At 41.5% G+C, this 20,803-nt stretch overlaps 1 protein-coding gene across 6 annotated transcripts in view; it reads right to left on the bottom strand.

Annotated features, from left to right (window-relative positions):
* Nucleotides 1-3,812: 3,812 nt before the first annotated feature.
* The window catches only part of arhgef28a (Rho guanine nucleotide exchange factor (GEF) 28a), a 51,801-nt gene continuing 34,810 nt past the window's right edge, over nt 3,813-20,803 (bottom strand). For all 6 annotated transcript variants that reach the window (XM_019360652.2, XM_019360651.2, XM_005454507.4 and 3 more), the window contains 14 exons: nt 20,376-20,516; nt 19,939-20,189; nt 19,723-19,848; nt 19,500-19,617; nt 19,093-19,347; nt 18,930-19,006; nt 18,649-18,827; nt 18,332-18,423; nt 17,445-17,630; nt 16,121-16,356; nt 15,404-15,451; nt 14,243-14,761; nt 12,209-12,473; nt 3,813-6,660 (listed from right to left, as the gene is read on the bottom strand). In XM_019360652.2, coding sequence (XP_019216197.1) covers nt 6,494-6,660; nt 12,209-12,473; nt 14,243-14,761; nt 15,404-15,451; nt 16,121-16,356; nt 17,445-17,630; nt 18,332-18,423; nt 18,649-18,827; nt 18,930-19,006; nt 19,093-19,347; nt 19,500-19,617; nt 19,723-19,848; nt 19,939-20,189; nt 20,376-20,516 — 2,660 coding nt within the window. In that variant the 3' untranslated portion in view covers nt 3,813-6,493. The remainder of the gene's footprint in view (nt 6,661-12,208; nt 12,474-14,242; nt 14,762-15,403; nt 15,452-16,120; nt 16,357-17,444; nt 17,631-18,331; nt 18,424-18,648; nt 18,828-18,929; nt 19,007-19,092; nt 19,348-19,499; nt 19,618-19,722; nt 19,849-19,938; nt 20,190-20,375; nt 20,517-20,803) is intronic.

Here is a 20,803-nt window from a genome sequence, read left to right as displayed (position 1 = left end):
CATAAGCAAATCTGAACGGAAATGTTTGCTTGTGCCAAATACAGTAAAAAAGAGAGAGCAGAAAACACTGAAAAGTACTGAAAGTCAGACAAACATGAATCAGGTTGTTATGATCATTATAGTTGTAGATTTCCCTCTCTGGGTATGGTTTTGAATAGTCTGTATATATACTGAGTCTATGCTGTAACTATAATTCACCCCTAAGAGAAATCTAATAACCTGTATATATGTTGTATATTGTGCAGGTTTCTCATAAAAGCATCACTCACTGGGATAAGCTTTAATAGCTGTTATTTATATTTGGACTGAGCAGGTTTATTCTGTGTGCCTACAGAAATCATTACACCTCCCCTTGGGAGAGCCTGTAGCAACGTGTGGTTCGGCCTGCCAGATGACTCAGCGATAATATGTTTCCCCTTTATCGGTTTTTCCGTCGGTGTTATTGGTCACCTTCCACAGAGGTCATTAAAAAACAACTAGGGAAGAAGGGACAGAAGCCACGTGCTGTAATAAGGAACAACCTTTAATTACTGATTCCAGACAAAGAGAAGCTAAACGCTAAAGAGCTATTACTTTAATTTCAGCTCGAGTGTGTTTACGCTTTAATGAAAGAAAAATTATGACACTTTTGGCTCCGCTGCTCAGTTAGCAGGAAATGAAAAGCGTTTGTGATGATATCGAGGAACTTTCAGCTGAACTGGAAACATTTAGATGGTTGATTGACATCCTACTGCTATAGCTCAAGTTAGAGCGCATTTCTCTGTCTCTGCCTCCTGATTCCACAGTCCCAAACACGCACCACACATGATTCAGTAGACCATCCTCTGCATGGTCACCTCGCAGCAAGACCATTCCAGTTTTTGACCTCGCTGAGCTGGGACCTTTCTGTGGGAAGTTTGTGGGCAAAAACATGACTTAACACTCAGTTACTTTTCTGATAGTTCAGAACTTTTTAACTCTTTGTGATGTATGTTGAAAAACGTGCTGGAAACATTCCTAATTCCTGATTCGTATTGAGATCTACAACAGTGCAGATGATTTCAGTGTATTCATAGTTTTCACAGGACTTCAAATCATTATAGGAAGGGCCACCTGAAGAGCTTGACATTTATTTATAAGCATGTAATAAAATTGGGCAGTCTGCCTCACAGCTTAGTAGAGTTTAGCAGAAGATAAATTATACCGCCCTTCACTTGCATCTAGTTTAAAGGAGCCAAAGGTTCAAATGGAACAGGAGAAAAATAAAGTGGAGGAGCAGGAGGAAAATTACCACCAAGAAGAATAAAAGAGAAGAGGAAGAACAATAAAAAGGTGGAGTTCATACCGAGGTGTCAACAGAAAGAAATGAAGGAGAATATGAGTTAGCTCTACAAGGCCATCATTTCTCCTGAAACTTACAACCCCACCGTTTCCCCCCAAACCTATTCACTGCCTCTTACTTCAAACCTTTACACCAACACACCCCCTAACCCATGCACCTGCCTATTTAACCCTTATAACATACCCATTTACCCCAACCCATGTTTCCCAAATGTAGATAAACAGATAAGAAAATAAAAGCCCAATAAAATCAAAGGAAATAGCTCAAAACAACAGCACAAAAACCAGAAGTAGCTCAGAATGTGTAACAAAGAACAACGACGACCAACCAACCAGGTCTGCTGAAGTGAACTGACCCTGTCTGTAAGTTCCTTTTTAACTAAAGCTCTTAAGCACTGTATTCTAGTGCTTGTTTATATAACAGTACAAGCATATGCGGCTGTGCGAACAATGACACCTGTCACATATACACGCACACACACAGGCACCTCTATGACATGCATACAAAAGCTGGCAATATCGTAAAAGGCTGTTTCTTTCTCTTCCCACACCTTTGTCAAACACCTTTGTCCTAGACAAAAATACAAAAGATTCTTTTTCAAACAGCTGTTTGGGTTTCCTTCAAAACTGATGAGGTAAGGTACACCCTATTCCACAGAAAGCTCAAGAAGGCCTGAGGGAAATGGGCGTAATCTCAATTTTAAAGCAAAGGTAATGCCTACAATGGATCCTTGATAAGGTCTGACTAAAAGGAATTATTTTTAAATGATTTAAAAAATGCTAATAGTGTTTTACCCAAAAGGCATAAAGTTATCGTACAGTCTCAGAGTCAAAGTAGCCCCTAATTTAATAAAGCAGTGGTAAATAGAAAACCATCAATTTTGCAGCAGTTAACATTTGAAAAAGCTCAGATCTCTCAGCAGCTTGTTTCAGATCTGTACCACAGAGAAGCTAAAGGCTTCATCACTATATTTTATTTCAAAACTTGAAGGAGAAACAGTTCCCAGATGACCTGAAAGGCCTTGAGGGTTTGTAAGAGCGCAGATCAGAGTATTCAGAATATCAGAAGTGTTTTGGTCTTAAAACATTTAGTGTTTTATAGGACTGAAGTATATATATATATATATATATATATATATATTCACACACAAAGGAAAAAATAAACAGTCAAGCTCTATGATCAATGAGTTTAGCAGTGGAAAAAATTCTATCAAAAACATATATAGACTCTATATATCATGCCATAATGATGATAAAGTACGTACAGTATGTATGTTTGCTCCTGAACTCCTCTATATGGTGACTGAGTCAAATATTTACCCCAAATAAAAAGTACTGTTTCTTTTTCTGTGCATTTACACATAAAAACTGCACGATCGAGGAAGGGTTCATTGATTGATTTCCATTTTAATTTCTACGTTTCTAATTTAAAGCCCCTATTATTGATATATTGTGATAGTTAAAGTGTCTGATCAATATGTTGGAAGGGTGGCACTTTATAATAACTTCATGCTATTAAGCATTAGTAAGGTATTAACTTATCATTATCATTTATATATCATTAATTCTCCTTAGTCATTTATAAATATAGATATTTTTATACATCTGTTACTTTTTACACCACGTACAGCTGCCACTGTGCAGTTACAGCTATCACTGCTAATACAGCACCCCTAGTAATAATCGTAATAGTTGTAATAATATTAATAATACTAATATATTTTTTACTAAGCCAAGTTTGATCACCTAGGCTACCACATGCAACCCTAACCCTATGTCCAAAAAATGATGAATTACACTGTAGTTCTTTAAACAAAAACAAAAATAATCATGCAAAATGTACCAAGCCAGAAAAAAGGCCGGGGCGTGCAGCTGACATGTAATGAAGTGGGCGTTTACAAAATATGCAGCAGGTCTGTGAAATAATAAGGTGCAAATTGGGGGCAGAGCCGGGACCCTGTTGCTATCACAGACATCTGCTCTTCTTAAACCACGACAGAAGCAGAGACACAGGTGGAGCACATGAAACACATTACTTTTATTGTCAGGAAAAAACCTGGAAGCTCTGTTTTTGTTTTTGGCCTCTCGTGAAAAGATCAATTTTGGTTCGCAGGAACCTGTATTTGAAAATAATAAATAATGAAATGCCCAAGAAACGTATCGTTTGTTGCAAAACAACATATTGCATTCATCTGATACTGGAGCGGATTTTATGATTGCAATTCAGCGGTGCGCTCAGATAGGAAATCATTGACATTCACGCACCTGGTCTGCCACCTGTCACTGCTGGCAGCTGAACGGGAAGCTCAATCACACATCTGTTTACACTGTTGGAGATACTGCACATGGAGACCAAGGACATAAAAACTGAAGTGTTATTGTCACCCATGCTGAGCTCTCTGTTTATGATTCAGCTAATTTGCTGTTTCAGTGTAATAAACCCCATCATGTAGCCCATCAAACAAACCTAAAGAAAAACAAAGCAAATCCAATTCTTTTTAAATGCAATTTTATCAGGAAAGTCAGGAATGTACAACACATGAGCTCAAAACAAGAAAATAGACCTGGTTACACACGTTCACGTCTTTGTGCAATAGAACCCTTCACACCGCACAGTAAAACATGACTTTTTTTGTAATAAATAAATAAAAGCACATAAGTTATGTACATGGTACTTAAGTCAAAACATCAAAATACTTCCACTGCCTTGTGGTCTGATTACACTACAACAGAAATTAAACAGGATTCATGTTATAGTGCCTGTACAAACATTAGGAGACACCTAAAGCATTGGCACATTCTTTACAAAAAAAAAAAAAATCCTCAGGAGAAGCAATATGTAAATGCTAGCTCAATTGTAATAGTTCAGCACAGAGCACAAGAGCATCAATAAGGCAACTTCTTATTGTTCTGGGCACTTGGGAGGATATTTATATTAGGACATTTTTCACCCTATGAAGCAAGCAAAGAAAGACAGCTAAACTGAGCAAACATATTTATGATGCTGAGCTTTAAGCACTGTAGTTCAATGGTTCCTCTGTCTTAGTTTAGGGTCTTAGCACACTAATATTACTAAATCAGCACTAAGCATAAAGAGAGACCTGTTAGGCTATTTGTTTACAGGAACTGTTCGAAACTGTAGCATTTGCAAAATGAAAGGGACATTAGGTTTTACGAAAGAAGCACATTGTAATGGCTATGAAATGACAGTGTTTAGACTTGCTTCCAAAAAATATCACTGTAACTATGAAGTTCTTCCTGCCACTGGTACTAAATCTGGACTAAAAAGCAGTTAGCACTTTCCCCATTACAATGCACTAGTCAGGCAAGGAATAACTGTGGTTAGACATAGCTGCATGACTGAAATTATTGTAACCATGTGCAATGAACATTAGCTACTTACATTCAGAGTGCAGCTATAGATTTAAAACAGGAATGTCTCCACAAATAGTCATGTAGTTGCTGCATGACAGCAATTTAACCAAGAAGGACACAGGCACTTAAATTCAACCTTGCTTTTATGTAGGAATATAACTAGACTACAACCAGTTGGCAACCAGTTCGAGTACATATTGCAAAAGACGAGACGATTTTCACTTATTGGCACAGACTGACTCAGATGGATTCCAATTTGTTGGCAATCTGTCTGTGTTTATAAATTAGATGCCAGTTATTTGCAACCCTTGACAAATGTGTCTGAGAGTGATTTCAATCCAAGCTTGTGACTGTTTGGAGACAGGTATGCCTTACCAGCTGACCTGTGCAATCCTCTTGCAATCAAAAGTCGTAACCCAGAGGTTGAAGGTGTTGCACCAGTTGGTCAAACTAACTACTTCCAATTAGTCGCTGAAGGCAAAAAAACCCACAATCCAATTATCACTTCAGTCACAAGGAGGTTGCAATTCTATTTTTACTAGAGCAGTTTCTTTACTCTCGTGTGACTGAGCCATTAGTGAGCGGTTGCTTCCCCAGTTAGATGACGTGATGGGTGTGATCCAGTCTTTGTGACAGCGGGTGCCGAAATCTGTTGCCACTTTTAAATGTTTGACCTGAACATGACACTAGACGAAATACTAAAGGCTCAATTACGGTCACATTTTTTCCTGAGGAGATCATTAACGTTTGTACCAAAGGTCATGACAATCCATCCAATATTTGTCAAGACGTTTCAGCCAAGTGTCAAGCAGGATCACAAATGTCTTTAGAAAATTTTATGGAAATATATCCAACAGCTTTTAGGACATTTCATTTCTGATTTCTGATGGACCATTGGACAATCCAAAAGAGCCAGGCTACATTTTGACTTCAGGACTTAAGGCGGTTTGAGCGAGCGTGCTTTTGCGTATTGCAGGAAATAATTCTCAAGTGCTTGAAAGCTTATTTCTCATTTCTACTCCCTGATAAAACTGACAGACTAGCCCAGCTGCAACATCCCCACTAAGACCATATCTGGGCTTACTTTTTTAAACAAGGAAAACATGCTTCAGATAAAAGGAAAGAAATGAGACGGCAAGACTGCAAAACGTGGGACTGATGTTGTCGGCTCTCATCTCTCATTTCTAATGATCTGTGCTCCCCATTGCTCTTTAGCTGGTAAATAAACAGGACCTGTCTGATGAATGAAACAGGGACAGTTTACTCCAAGGCAAAACAATCGCCCACCTGAGAGATCCAGGCTGATGTTTCACCGATATGGAGTATATGCTTTTCTCTCACTCTGTAGGAAAAATAATAAATATAGAGCTTGAGGGGTGAGATATGCAGGACCTGAGAAAAGCAGCGAGGGAGAGACTGTAAAAAAGCAAAGAAGGCGAAAGGGGAAAAGGGCTGCAGGGGATTTGACAGTCAATATATGGCCATATATATATACACACACACACAGACACACACACACACACAAAAAGAAGACAGAAAACAAGGAACACTGAACACTCAGTGGTGTTTTGAGCTAAGGTGCATGACAAGTGAGACAGAGTCTTTCTCTCTCCATGTTGCCAGTAACTGTTTACAAAAAAAGAGACCAAAATAACCTTTCAATGGTAGAAAACAAGCATGCTGAAAAACGAAAGTTAAAAAAAAGAATTGCTTTCTTAAGGCGGCCCAGTCCACTACTGATGCTGATCGTGAATGTCTTTCACCAAGTGTTTTTTTAGAGTTTGAAATGCACCAACGTTCAGAGGTACACAATAGTTTCCTCCCTGCCCTCCTCCCCTCCACTGTCGGTCTCCAAGGAAACCAGTGCACTTAGGTCCAGCTGAGGGTCACCGGGATGCGGGCGCACCGGATACGGGTCAGTTCCACTTGCTGTTGGCGACCAGGTCTCCCCATTGTAGCTGTGATCTGAGTGGGCACAACACACACAAAAAAAACATCATTTGTAGGAGAAATACAGTTACTGAAACTGAACAATGAGACGTCATCATTTATTCAGCGCTGATCAAGTATCTGACAGTATGGGACACGTAGCCACGTGTTTAATGAGCTCGGTCTAATTGCTTAGCCCACTTATGTAATCACTAACAGCATACAGATTAGGCGCTGCTGAGCCTGCTGCTCCCTCCTGCACCGTGTCTGAAAATGGGGGAAAAAAGAGAATTTCAAGCTATGCATCACACCCCCTCAACTCAGGCGTGTCACTTTTATCAGCGGCTTTCTCAACACGATCAATTGTCAGGCTTCGATGACATCAGCCTCCTCGCAAGCGATGGCGGACAAAAAGAGAGGAAGAGACAAGGGACCAGAAATGACAAATGAAACTGCTAACACCTACGAGTTGGCAAGCATATGGTCATGCTGAAGTATTCTCGCAGCAAAATACTAAACCCCGACCAGCCTGTAGTTGCTGTTCTCATAATCTTTTTCAAGGATTAATACCATTATTATTCAGATTCAATTAGCTCTTAAAGAGGCTATGCTTTTGTAGGTGGTAACTATCACTTGTCTCTGCTACGCTTGCATTCTTTTTTCATCCGTGTGCTGTCTAGCATTAGGGCAGGTGTGCTGTCATGGTAACAGATGGCGTGAACTATAAATTGCCTCATTGTGTCCCTGTAGGAAAGTGTCTGTTTGATTAATTATATAAGAGTCTGTCAGAGTAGCTCTGTTAGCCAACACACAGGCCAGGCCTCCACTAAATGAGATGTAAAGATAAAAATACCAAATCTTTTTCTTTGAGTTTCATCCATGAAATATTAAGATTGAATGATAATGTGACATGCATGCTGTTAAACATTTAAATTGCAATAAACACAAGGCTGTTAAAGCGTGGCACAGGGTTGTTTTATTTTCTGTCTACAGCAGTGAAAGGTAAATACTACACTACTGCTGTGTGTCATAGTTAAACTCACTATTTTGAGTGCATAAGTGTGTTCACATTATCAACTATGGATACATTTAAGAGTACCTCAGTTGATCCTCGTAATGGTCAAAAAAAGGGCAACATTCCTGACGTCTGACCCGTCAAAATTCAAACACTACAGAAACAAGTGCTCGCTCTGCAGAAAGTAGTGTACAAAACAGAAGTATCCACTTTAACAATTTAGCATCGCATTTTAGTCCACAGCATGGAATAAAATGCAGCACAACAAGAAATGGGTCTATTTTTTAAAGTATATGTATTTTTTTTATTTGCATCTAAATAAACCAAATGCAAAATTGGTGCTGACAGTTTAACCAGATGATTTACAAACAGGGAAGAGCTCACAACTCTCCCAAGTTCCTGGTTCCCGCATCAAATGATCAAATCAGCAATCTTTAACGATGCTCCCAATGTCTGCCATAATTATCGTTTGGAAGCAGCTACGACCAAGAGATATGTGCTGTAATAAATCCTTTATTGACCAATTATGGCTCAGTCACACTAGAGTAAAAACAGCACACCAACCTCCTTGTGTCTACAAAAAGTCAACAGTTGACTGATAATTGCAACGAACTTTGTTGCTTTCGGAAACTGGTTGCGGGTACTTGCAGCCCAAACAATCACCATCCAACTCAGACTGACTGCAGACAGGTTGCTGAAGGCTGCTGTTCAATTCATAAATGCAGACAGATTGCCAACACATCTCTGCAAGACATTGCTTGGTAATAGTGGACTTGACTTGGTTACTAACACGTTGTATTCTGTTTACATTCGTATATAAAATCAAGTATGTCTGTGATTTTACAGTTCAATCAATGTCCTGCAACAAATACGTCATTATTGGTGGAGGCAATTCTGAATTCCTGATTGAAATCTACAGGGTTCTGGTTGGACTCTGAATTTTGCTGCATGCTTTTCGGTTGTTTGTTGTGTCTGTATTAAAAGTGTGCATGTAAGGATGGATGGCTGACGTCTGTAGACCAAATCTACCTACAGATACAAATAAGTAACCACAAAGTGACCTGTTATCACTTGTTAATATGAATTTTTGTGCATGCAGACGACAAAAGATAAATTGCAGTTTTCAAGAAATTTTTCACACATAATCGGCATATTATCACAAAGAGATTTCATTTAATTGCCAACCTGACCCAATTCGGTTGCACACTCAAAGCAGACTAACTGCAGACTGACTCCATCAAGCATAGCTTGTTGTTCTATTTCCATATTGTTGCAGTTGCTTTGAATATGTCTCCAACTACTGCTTTACCTGTGTGACCGAAACATTCACAGATTTCTAGCTTTCTGTAGGGGATATCATGCTCTATGTATAAAAAACAAACAAAAAAACAAAAACAATAGAATTCTCCGTTTTTCATTTAAATTCTGACAATAAATAAAAGCAAACTTAAACAGAATTAGGACTCAGATTAACTTTAGCCGGCTTCAGCACAATGAAATAAAAGGAAGCGAACGGGCTCTCTGTAGATGGGCTCGATGGGTTTGATTGAAGAAGTGGCTGCGTTAAGCTAGTTAAATCTAATCAGCCTGGAGCTGCTCGCCTTAGGCAGAGAGAGCTCAATTCATTCTTTTTTTTTCAGTCTTTTAGGTTTGTGAGCACTTGGACTGACAACAACACGCTGATGTCAAAAAAACGATACCGTTTATTAGGAAACTAACGATGAATGAATAAAGTGCCGTGATCATTGTGTTATATAGGCTCACAGTGTACAAAGAAGCTTTTTTATTTAATGCCAAGGAATTTTTAATGCCGGATAAACACAACACTTGGACACCTTTCCACAAAAGAAATTGTACACAACCAGTGTTATAAAGTAAGCAGTAAAATGTCCTGATGAAGGGAGGTTTTGTTAAGTTTTGCACCTTTGCAAAAAAAAAAACATTCCTAAGTTATGTGTTGCATTATTATTTGTATTGTGTTATGTCCACTGTTTTTTAAGTGTGTGGCAGACTCACAAAAAAATGATCTATTCAAAAGCTACTGAGCACTGCGATGCTTGAGCACAAAGTCACAAAGCAGGTTTTTTTGCCTCCTGCAGCACTTTGTACAGGGTTTGAATTCGTCAGCGTGCCGTAAAGTGAAGCGGCTTCACCTTTCTTTTCTTCCTCAACCTCCTCACAGAGCTCTCATCTTTTGTGTAAAAAGGTGAACAACAAAAACCTGATACGACTCATCAGATGAAGCGTCAGTGTAAAAAATTCCATCCAACTGGTTCTCCAAGATTACACTGAACCAGAACGAATTATGGAAATCCACTGAATTAAAAAAGGTGTGTGTGTGTGTGTGTGTGTGTGTGTGTCGGTGTGCACAAAAAGAAATAGTCACATGCACAGGTGAGGATGAGAAGAGAGATCATATTTTGATCCATGTGACTGACAGCACAATGGGTCATTTACATCTGAAAGAGATTCCTTTTCTTTTCACACGAAAAAAAAAAAAGAATGGAGATACCGGGTTCCTCCACATACCAAGCAGCTTGTGACCCAGAATGAGATCACACGAGAGCTCTTAAAATATAAGATGACAAAAATGACTCCTTGCAGAGGTTAAAATCGAACAGGAACTTAGGTGGAGATTTGGTCTTTTATTAACTGTCGAGGAGACCCTTAAGGGACCCACTGAAGAGCCTTGTGGTTACACGTCAGCTGGAGCACACCCTGCGCTGTAGACTGCAGACATCCACCCCGGGCTTGTTAACAAGTGACTCAGGTTTCACTGGGGCATTGAATGTGCTCAATAATGAGGAAAGGCTAATAAGCTGATCAATGGCAAAGAGGTTGTGCTGCCTGCTGTAAGCTGGTAAACAATACCAGGAACACCGCATTAGGCTGCGCTGACCCGGTTTTTACGAGGGCCCAGGGAGACAGGCCGAATGTAAACTGTAATTTTCCCCGCCTGCTGAGAGCATCGGGGCGAGCACGCTGATGAATGGATTAGAAATGGGGACGGGCAAACATGGGAATGTAGCCGACACCTCCAGAGTGCAACCTGATTAATCTGTGACTGCATCTCTCATTCCTCCCCACCCCCGCCCGCTGACGCCACCCTCTTTTCACCTGATGCGATGACAAGCCATGCTGTAATGAGTTTTGCAAAGATTTCTTTCAGATCGATGTCCCAATCAGTCAGCCATCGCCTGCGAACTGTGATTCACACGCTGTTGTCTGCCCGGCCAGTCGATAGATAGAGAAAGCATTGATTTTCTTTTTCCTTTGGCAGGCTCGAGCATTGTGGGGTGGGGTGGAGTTTGGGGGACTGGATACTGCTGCAGGTGGAGGTGATGGGAGGACAGGCAAGGCCTCACCGTGGATACGGCCTTGAGAGCGCGGCGTGTTTGTGTGTACAGTAGGCTCTCGCATGCATGGGTGAAACCAGTGCAAGCAGAAGGTTTGTTGACATTCTCACAGGGAGCAGATTTCTAATTTATGTTGACAGGGCGATAACACAGTACGCTACTGTTCAAATACATGAGGTAAATGCAATGTGTAGCGCTGTGCTAAAATGCATGTTCTTACATATTAAATGTAGTAGAAATGGAAATAAGCAATTGAGCTATTCGGTGCTGAAAAAAATACGATCCTCTTTTGGCAAGCAAAAGGTATTCACTGAGAGAAAATATATCCCAGCCTCAACTTTGGTCTGTAGGAGCAGACGGGGAAAACAACAGCTCTGAAACCAGCACTGTTACAAGTGTACCAGAGACTTGTATGGAAGCCAGCTGAGGGCTCAGTATCATTAGGTCTTCCTCAAAGAGGAAGGTCCCATCTTATCTTAAAGGCTTCATAGTCCCCTTTGCTCTCAGACTGCAGGGTTACTTGTGGTTCCTAGGATATTTAAGAAGTAGAATGGGAGGGAGAGCCTTCAGCTTTCAGACCGCTTTTCTGTGGAACCAGCTCCCAGTTTGGATTCAGGAGACAGGCAACCTGTCTAATTTTAAGACAAGCCTTAAAACTTTCCTTTCTAAAAAACTTACAGCTAAGGTTGGATCAGGTGACCCTGCACCTTCCCTTTGTTATGTTGCAATAGGTCTAGGCTGCTGGGGGCTTCCCATGATACACTGAGTGTTTTTCCTTCCCACTGTTGCCAGCTGTTTGCTCATAGAAGGTCGTCTGATTGGTGGGGTTTTCTCCCCACTATTGTAGTGTCTTTACCTTTCAATATAACAGTGACTGTTTTTGTGATTTTTTTCTATATAAATGAAATTGAATAGAACTGACAGAGGAGAGAAAGTACACCAGTGTACAGAAAAGAGATGCACTGGATTAATCCCATGAAACTAAAACCAAATCGAGACCATCAGTATATCTCAATTAGAACCACTGAAAGCCAAATGTTAATGCAATTAAAATTCAGTGTATCATACAGTCCAATTTAGTTTTTGATCTGTTTGAAAATATAGTAGCAAGCAAGTGACTGGAAAAGTTTAAAAAACATATGAGGCCCAAGCTGGCTTTGCATTTGCGTCTTCTCTTTCTAACTTTGAAACTGAACTTTGTGGTAATTCTTACCATGCCTTCCTGCAGGGCTGTAGAGGTATCCAGTCCCCATCATCCATCCCTGGGAGTCTGAGTGTTGGCCGTGGGGAGTCTTAGCTCCAGGAGGCTGTCTGCCATTGGATTGGGCCAGCAGGGAGTTGAGACAATTGTGTGTGCTAGCATCATTTCTTCTGTGGTGCACATGGCGGTTGTTGACGCTGGTACTGGCTAACGCGGCCTCGTTCACAAACACAGAGCCGTTACCGGTATGGCCTCTGGGCGGACTTGATGCCGAGTCCTGAGGGAGAGGGAGGAAATGTCAGGGCTCGATCCAGACTAGCAAGACGATCATCGAGAACCGTGAGAACAGGAAGAGGAAACCCGTTTTCGTTCCAGGATAAGATCATCAACAAACAATGAATGCTGACAGCTGGATGGCATTCACACCTGTGAAATCTGTCAACAATCCACCTTTGAAATACACTCATGCATTTACATAAAAAGACCAGGAAACACATTTGACATACCTGCCAACAACTAGAAAAGCCTCCATTTCAAGATCTCTACTTTTCTCAAGCTTTAATTACAAAAAGACAAAAGTGAGTCACTCGAAATGACATTTTCTCACTTCATGCAATAAACGGATCTCTCTCTCTGTCTCTCTCTCTCCAATATAAAGAAAGTGAATGAAATTTTATTTTTTGATGCTTGCAGTACTGAAACATTTCTTTCTGTGGATAATATAAAGACTTCACTGTGAAGTTTCTGCAGAGGCAATTTCTTCCAGAGAAAGCCATTTCCAAGAAAAGTGCTCACAGTATGTTCTGTGGATTTATGTGAATAATGGAGAAGCTGTTTCTGGAAAGACACCCTCGCTGACATTTTTTTCTCCCTCACAAATGACTCACTTATCGTTGCAAAGGCAAAAGCTCTCAAGAGAAAATAAAAATAAAAGTATATCAACTAAAGGTAAGTGAGGGAAAATGTTGTCATTTGGGTGAAGCAACCCTTTAATGTTTGGCTAAGGGCAGATTAGGACTCATCTTCACATAAACATGGCCTTTCCCTCTTCTGAGTGCAGGCAGCACAGCTAATTAGATGCAACCAGAGTCAAAGTGTGTGTGTGTGTGTGTGTGTTATTTGATCTGTCTCTGACCCTATGAACCACTGCCTCTGGCTGAAGCATTAGTGTGTGTGTGGGGGGAAACATTAGGACCTACACTGTCTCGGCACGCTTTTGTTGGACCGACTAAAATAGATGAATGGAAATAAATAAAGACTGCAAAAAGCCAGGAGAGCCTCATCACGTCTAGCCTGGAAAAGACCAAGGTGGGGGTGGCAGTTGTGGTGACATCTGTGTGTAAATTAATGAGGGACAGAGGGAATAACGAAACCTGAGCCTGCTCATTTGTCCGTCCATTCTGTGCTCTCTGTGTGTCTTCTGAACAAGTCACACCTGCTGCCGAACACAAGTCCCATAAGCCAACGGAGGTTCAGATAGATGTATGTGCTAAATTAGTTTCACCACTGCTGCAGTTCCACGTGAGGTATATTGGGACTTAAAGGGCAGGGGGAACAGCACACCCTTTATCCTCCATGCCTTCCAGCTGTGTGGGACATTTCGCTGGAGTGCTTTTCAAACAAAGTGTCGATAATCTAAGCCCCTTTGGGTCATGATTGATTGGTTTCTTAGGCTGTGCGCCTCTGGTTTTAATTATTTTTGTCAGAGCTTTTATTTGCAGTGGTTTAATTATCATCAATCATTAAGATGTTTACTGGTGAGCGGAGCTGCCGGAGCACTAAGACAAATGGTGCTGAAATTGCTCCCATTATCGCGGGTCGTATGTCAAGAGGGGATTGGGCTTCTAGGTGTGAACGTGTGAACCAGCGTAACTCAGGCTGATGGCTGTTTGAGAAAAGCTTCGCGTTAATGATTTTAGCACAAGAAATACTCCATAGATGCTGTACATCTGCCCCGTGCTCCCACTGAGGTCACGAGCATTAGTGGGGGGCTTTACTAGCTCATAGATTCAATGGTAAAAGAAAGGCCTATCATTTCCCCAATACCTGCTGGCCATCAAGAGGGATTAACATGTGAGGATTCGCAGTTGGAGGGCTGTCCTGCGGCCCGTGCTTCCAGCACTGCAGCAGCTTTTGCTGCTCATCCAGGTGTTCTCGCTCCCTCTCCACGCTCCTCTGGCCCTCCCTGAGCCTCTCCAGGTTCTGCTGGTACTCCTCGAGCTGCTCGTCCAGCTCTACGCGTTCACGTCTCAGCCTCTCCGCTGCCACCTGGCACTGCCTCTCCCTCTCTTCCAGCATGCTCTCCTGCGCCCCCTGCTGACTCTCCCTAGCCTGGCACTCTCGCTCCCAGCGCTCCTTCTCCTGGCGCAGGCGGTCATGGAGCCGCTGGGCCACCGCCGCCTCCTCCTTCTGCTTCTCCAGGTTACGTTGCTTCTCCTGATCCTGGAGGGCGCTGCCCCGGACGGTTGGGAGATGCAGCCGTTGGGCACGAGGGGAAGGGCGGCCGCTATCTTGGAGAAGGAGCCTCTGGACCTCATAGCAGCTGTCCTGGATGGTCACTGCAGCCTGGCACAGAGAGGGGAAGGGCAAAAGCGACATGGTTCATTAAAATACAAACGATCAACTGCCACTTTTACCACCGTGTTGCCTCCTCGCAATATATTTGAATGGCAAAATGTGACGGAAATCATGATCAAGGCTAAACTGATGGCTTTTAATTTTTATGCATTAAGGTCACTGCAACTAGTGAAAGGAAGCCACAGCTGCTCTCCGCCTGTGGTTTTCCGAGTTCATACCCAAGATGAAACTTTGAATATGGAAATCACATCGTGATCAAATCCTCGAGCCTAAGTAGACAGGCAAGAGCGCGCGAACATGTCATATGCAAATACACCCACATTCTCCTCCTCGTACAAATTTAAATTTTACACCAAAGAAGGAGCGTGTGTACAGTGAAACAAAAGATCCTGCTACGTCTCCCGACTGAAAAAACTAAACAAAAAACAGATCAGTGAGATGAGCTCCTGGAGCTCCAGCAGAGTGATGCTACTGTTTACTGAAAGTGTGCAGGCGAATGAGAGCCTGCTTATGATATAGCATGTATCTGTTCATACTGAGATCACAGGAGGTGTTTTTCTTTTTCTTTTAATTTCTTTGTTGGCTTAATATAGATGAGGGCTGTGAAGAGGGTAAATAAAAATAGCTCACCTGCAGACTGTACAGCAACTGAGTCAGGTTTTGGACACTCTGAGCCACCTGTTAATAGACAGAGTCAGATGCAAAACACAGATTAATGGGTCTTCTGCAGATTTCATGTGTGAACATCAAGATTTCACTCCCTATTAGTTAGCTACACAATTAACTACAAGCTCCATTCCTGTTTAAGCATGAAGTTGCATTCACAGAACACCTGCGCCCCCTGGAGGCCACGCATGGAATGTCACCACATTGTTTAGGGTTAAATTATCACTCAGTAGTCAGCATGAAAAGTTATTCTCTCTTATCAGAGTAATTTACCTCACAGGTCACAGAAAGCTGCAAAGAGCAGCAAGGCTGTTGCATGGTAATTGGAATAAGTCCCCATATCAATATTTAATGCTGCAATACCTCAGGAAACTAAATGGACTTCCTTTATTATGAACTTATCAATGATTCATTAGATTAAGGCCAAAATGTAATTCTAATAGACTGCACTGAATTATTAAAGCAACAATCTTGAGCCACACATCTGTAAAGACGTGGAAAGAAGCCGTGCTCAGATGCAGGGAACACGTTACCTCTGCAGTACAGCAGCGAGGGAGGCATTACCTCCTGATATCTGCATCAATATTTAACTCAAAAAGCAATTTAATTTATCTTCTCTGTTTATATGGTGAAGTCACATTTCCTACAAGCTAAATCCATTTTAAACAGCAGGTTGCGTACCTTCAAGTCAACGTCGCCTCGATTGTCTTTTTGAAAGTCAGTTGTGGACTGAAATACAAAGGTCTCAGGCCAGCTCCCCTCACTGCCCCGAGGGTCTTCAAGCGAGGCCTCCAAAGAGTCTGAGGGCTCGACAGGTACAGCAGGGCTGACAGGAAACACGCAGTCTGTGTCAGAGTTCTGGCTGTGACTCGATGGTGAACGGGCCTTGGACGATAACATGGCCTTCAGGTTCTCAGCTGGAAAAAAACAGACGGGACAAGTGTAAAACTCAAACTAGTAACATCAGTAACAACATTACTGAATCAACTGAAGCCATCAACAGTTCAATTTTGTTGTAAGAACATAATCCAAGTTTTCTCGCTGGCACCGTTGGCATTTTAAAAATCATGTAACTCTGTTGAATTAAAGCGCCAGCATCTCATACTTTATGAATTTTCTTAAAATTGGTTTATTCATCATGTAGTGAATTGCAGGGTGTGTGGAATAAAAAGAAAAAAAAACATTATGACCATTTCAACCCAGCACCACCAAAGACGTTACTTTGATCCCATGGAAACTAAGCTAAAACAACACAGGCTGCATGCCGGGCTGTGTAGCATCATGCATTTTTTGCACACCTTTAAATATGAAAGCTGCTATACCAAGAGCTAGAGCTAGCTGGATAAGATTATTTATATCTCTTACTTATATTTGTGACTTTCTGACTTATTCTTACAGTGTAAATATGTTTCTTCTTTTTGCATATATTGCTCTTTATGTTTATTAGTGTTGCTGACCTATTTTGGCTTCATCTCATATACTCGTACACATGCTGGAATCCTTGATTAACACATAAATGCAAAGGGGACTGTAGTAAGATAAAAGACGATGGGTCACAGATACTACCACATTTATAACCAAAATTAATTTTTAGCTTTTCCATAATGTTTTTCTTCTCTAATAAATGAATTATTAGATGTGTTAACTATTGTGTTCTCTGTTGTTCCCTTTGTGGATTCTAACATGTATTTTAACTTCATTATTTACGTTAATTTGACCTGATATTAAAACTTGTTTGACGATCTAAAGCACAAAAAGAAAGGAATTAGGAACACAGGTTTCTGGTTATTTTTCCTCTGTACTGTATTGCTACAGTAGATTTTTTAATTAAATGATCAAGATGTGATCAAGTGCAAACTCTCAGCTTCAATTCAAGGGGTTTTACAAAAGCTTTTCAATAACTGTTTAGGATTTTTATAAGTACTATAAGGAGTACTGTAAGTTGATAGTACTGTGGATATGAAAATATGTTTGCTGAAGTGTGCAGTGCATGTGAAAGTTTCACCTTCTTGCAGCGCAGCGGTCAGCAGCGCAGCAGACTGGGGAAGCTCCTCTGAGTGCGGCTGCACCAGCAGTCGCGGTTCAGCTAGCGAAGCCTCCATCCTCCCACTCAGAACAGAGAGCTGTGCGTAGATCTGCAGCTTCTCCGCCAGGCTAGAGCAGATCTGCTGGTCCTGGCTCGTCAGGCTCTCTGGTACAAGAGTTCATGTAGTTCAAAGGGCGTAAAATGTTAACAGCTACTATGTTTACAGTTTTTCTCAGTTGCTTTGGCTCATTTCTTAAATGTCAGCTGAACGTGGCCAAATCATGTGTGAAACTCTTCAGAACAGTCTGTTACTTTAGCACTTCAGAACAAGCTTTACTTGTTATTAGTGTTTGCAAATATTTTAGAACATTTAGGCAAGAGACGACACTCAGTGTGGTACAATTCAAACCATTCAGAGATGCTTCAGTCTTTAATAATGCTTCTATACGCTCACTATTTTTACTCTTGGTAATATGTAAGCATCAATTCATTTGCAGCTCAATGAACAGCGAATAGTCCATCTAACAGTCACAAATATGCTGAGCCAACATGTGCAAGTCATCAGTATTGTAAAGCATCTTTTAGAGCTTCAGTGCAACAAAGTTAAAACAATGTAACATTTTTCCATTACAACAGATGCAAAACATCATTTTGACAAATGCATACAAGGCCGGCAAGTTAAGACCCTTTGGCAGTTCATCTGCAGTGTTTTAACATTTTAAGAGAAATGCATCTGCAGAGCCAAAACAGCAGCATTAGGAGAAAAGTGTCAAAGCATCTGAAAAAAACCAACCCTGTAATAAATCTACATTTAAAATTATTACAGTCAAAAGTAAAAACACCCCAAACAAAATGGTTAAAAATACCTTGTAGCTTTTGGATCTTCTGAAAACGAGCCTCGGCAGCTCGCTTCTCCTCGTCCGATTCACTTGTGTATTCCTCTTCTTCCTCCGGACAGCTGAACAGAGGCGACAGTGAAATCAGGTCAGGCAAATGTGTACACATCAAAAAATCTGTGTATTCAGTTCTCAAAATCTTCCTTTTCCCCAGAATACAGAGAAAACCCCAACAATCAAACAAACCCGAATGAGCAAGAATCTGGTGACAGTGGGAAGGAAAAACTCCCTTTTAACAGGAAGAAACCTCTGGCAGAACCAGGCTCAGGCAAGGGCCTCATACACACCTTTCTACGGCCTCTCTAATGAGCCTCATCCATGTGTTTCGCTCCTCTTTGGACGACGTGTGGACCTCATACATTTCTGGTCCAGCCGCTGAGGCGCTGATCAGAAACATCCCTCTCTCTTCATTCGCTACTTCCCGAACTATTAACTTCTGTAGTGGAATCACTGGAGGCTTCTGGTCCTTTAACACATTTAAAGCATGGAGAAAAACCCCCCAAAACAAAACATCAATCATCCTTACATGATGCAGTGTTTATTACTGATTTCTTTACTGAATGCATACCACGGTTGCAAATGTGTACTTCTGGTCTTTTTCTTGGAGGAAGATGAGGGTGTCTATGAGGAGCAGCGCCAGGACATCTGGGGAAAATAACAACGGGTAGAAAAACAGTTAGATCAGAAAGGATGCAAAAATGACACATGAACTTCTAAGTATCAGGTATCACCTTTGAGTCGCCCGGTGGCAGTCTTCCACAGGAGCACCCCCTGGTGTTTGAGCACTTGTCCGGGTCCCATCATATCCTGCTTGCGGAAGGTGTGTCCGCTCTTCAGCTTAGCTGCGCTGCGGTTCTCCATGCGGTTAAAGACTTCCTGTAACCTCTGATGCCGTTCGTATTCGCTGACCCTCATGTCCACAGCTGCTATGACCTCTCGAATGTGAGCCAGGGCTTTCGAAAGGTCTGCGTGCTCCTCTGTTTCCTCTGATGGACAGCGCAAAGGAAAAACAAAAATTAAAAAAGGGGTTTTCATGGGGTTTTTTTTAACTAAAGTAAGGTTTTATTTTTTGTCCCCCAACACCTAGGTGTAGTAGTCATAAGAGCCTGTAGCCAGCAGAGGGCAGTAGATGACTGACCTTGAGTATAGTGTAGGATCCTCTCTAGCAGCACTGGGTACTTTGTAATCCTTTGGGTTACCAGCAAGATGCACTCTGGGATTTCCCTCCGTCGCACCAAAGAATTATTCCCTTGTTGCTTTAAAAATGAAGTATAGCAATTATGAAAGATCTAGTGAGGTGAAAGGGACTGAGTCTATTTTAATTTAATGATTTTTGAAAGCATGACACAAACGTTAAATACCCTGATGAAGGTCTGAAATCTTTTGTTATGTTGTTGGAGCTCTTTGAAAAAGCTGACAGCTTCATTATGGCGGCTGCAGAATTCCCCGTATACCTGCTTCATCTTCTCCCCGTTCTCATCCGTGAACTGCAAAAAGTAGAACCAGGCGAATCAAACATGACCTAATCCGCTCTAACCACACCTGAGACAAAGGTAGACCCATGAACACCAGCTAACCTGCTGGAGCAAGATGTCTCCTATTCTCTGGATGAGGTAGTTCCTGTGGCCCTGAGGCTGGGTCGAGCTGTGTCGCCGTTCCTTCATGGCGGCAAAGAAGGCATGGTGAAAGAGGAGCAGCTGGTCCAGACAGGGAAAGACTCGCTCCACCGCTTCAGCGTCCAGCTGCACTTCTTGTCTCATGCCTCGCCGGAAAATCTCGGCCATGATGTGCAGAGTTTGCAGGTGATGAAGCTCGGTCTGCATCAACTCTGCATCAGGGTGGGGGAGGTGTTAGATTTGGGACACGTGTTAAATTATGCCAATAAAAAGCTGAATCTCTTACTCAGTCTTAAAACAGTTCTCTGTGGTTTGACACTTTTACATATGAAATCCTGACACATGCAGAAAGTAAAGCATTCCAGGAGACGCCTTTCACAACAGCAACATCTGCTTACCATAGATTACATCCTGCCTTTTGACAGCTCGTTTGTCTTGCTTCTTGCAGAACTTGTGCTCAACCGTCAGGCTCCATGATTCAGCTTCATATTCCACAGAATCAGCTGATATGTCACTGTGGATGTATGAGTCTGTGCAGTCTGCAGATGGAAAGAGGCATACGAATCACTTTAATTTCTCTCAGTCAGTTTTGTTTATTTTCTGTAACATTTTATTTAGTAAAAAGAGACTCCCTAGCTTCTTTCCCCGCTAATTTGACAAAATGACACCTACAAGTTCTAACAAGGTGTTCAACTTTTTAACTGTTCAGCATTTTAACTGAATGATAAAAGAAAATTTGGATGTTTCTTATCTCACATAATGTTTCTGTACGATTTAATAGCATAACCTTGAACTACAAACAAAGTGCAGGTTATAATGTTCTCCC

The sequence above is a fragment of the Oreochromis niloticus genome, linkage group LG7 (assembly GCF_001858045.2).
Source record: "Oreochromis niloticus isolate F11D_XX linkage group LG7, O_niloticus_UMD_NMBU, whole genome shotgun sequence".
Classification (NCBI taxonomy): Eukaryota; Metazoa; Chordata; class Actinopteri; order Cichliformes; family Cichlidae; genus Oreochromis; species Oreochromis niloticus.
Note: the sequence above shows the minus strand (reverse complement) of the source record. Positions and strands in the feature narration are given on the sequence as shown.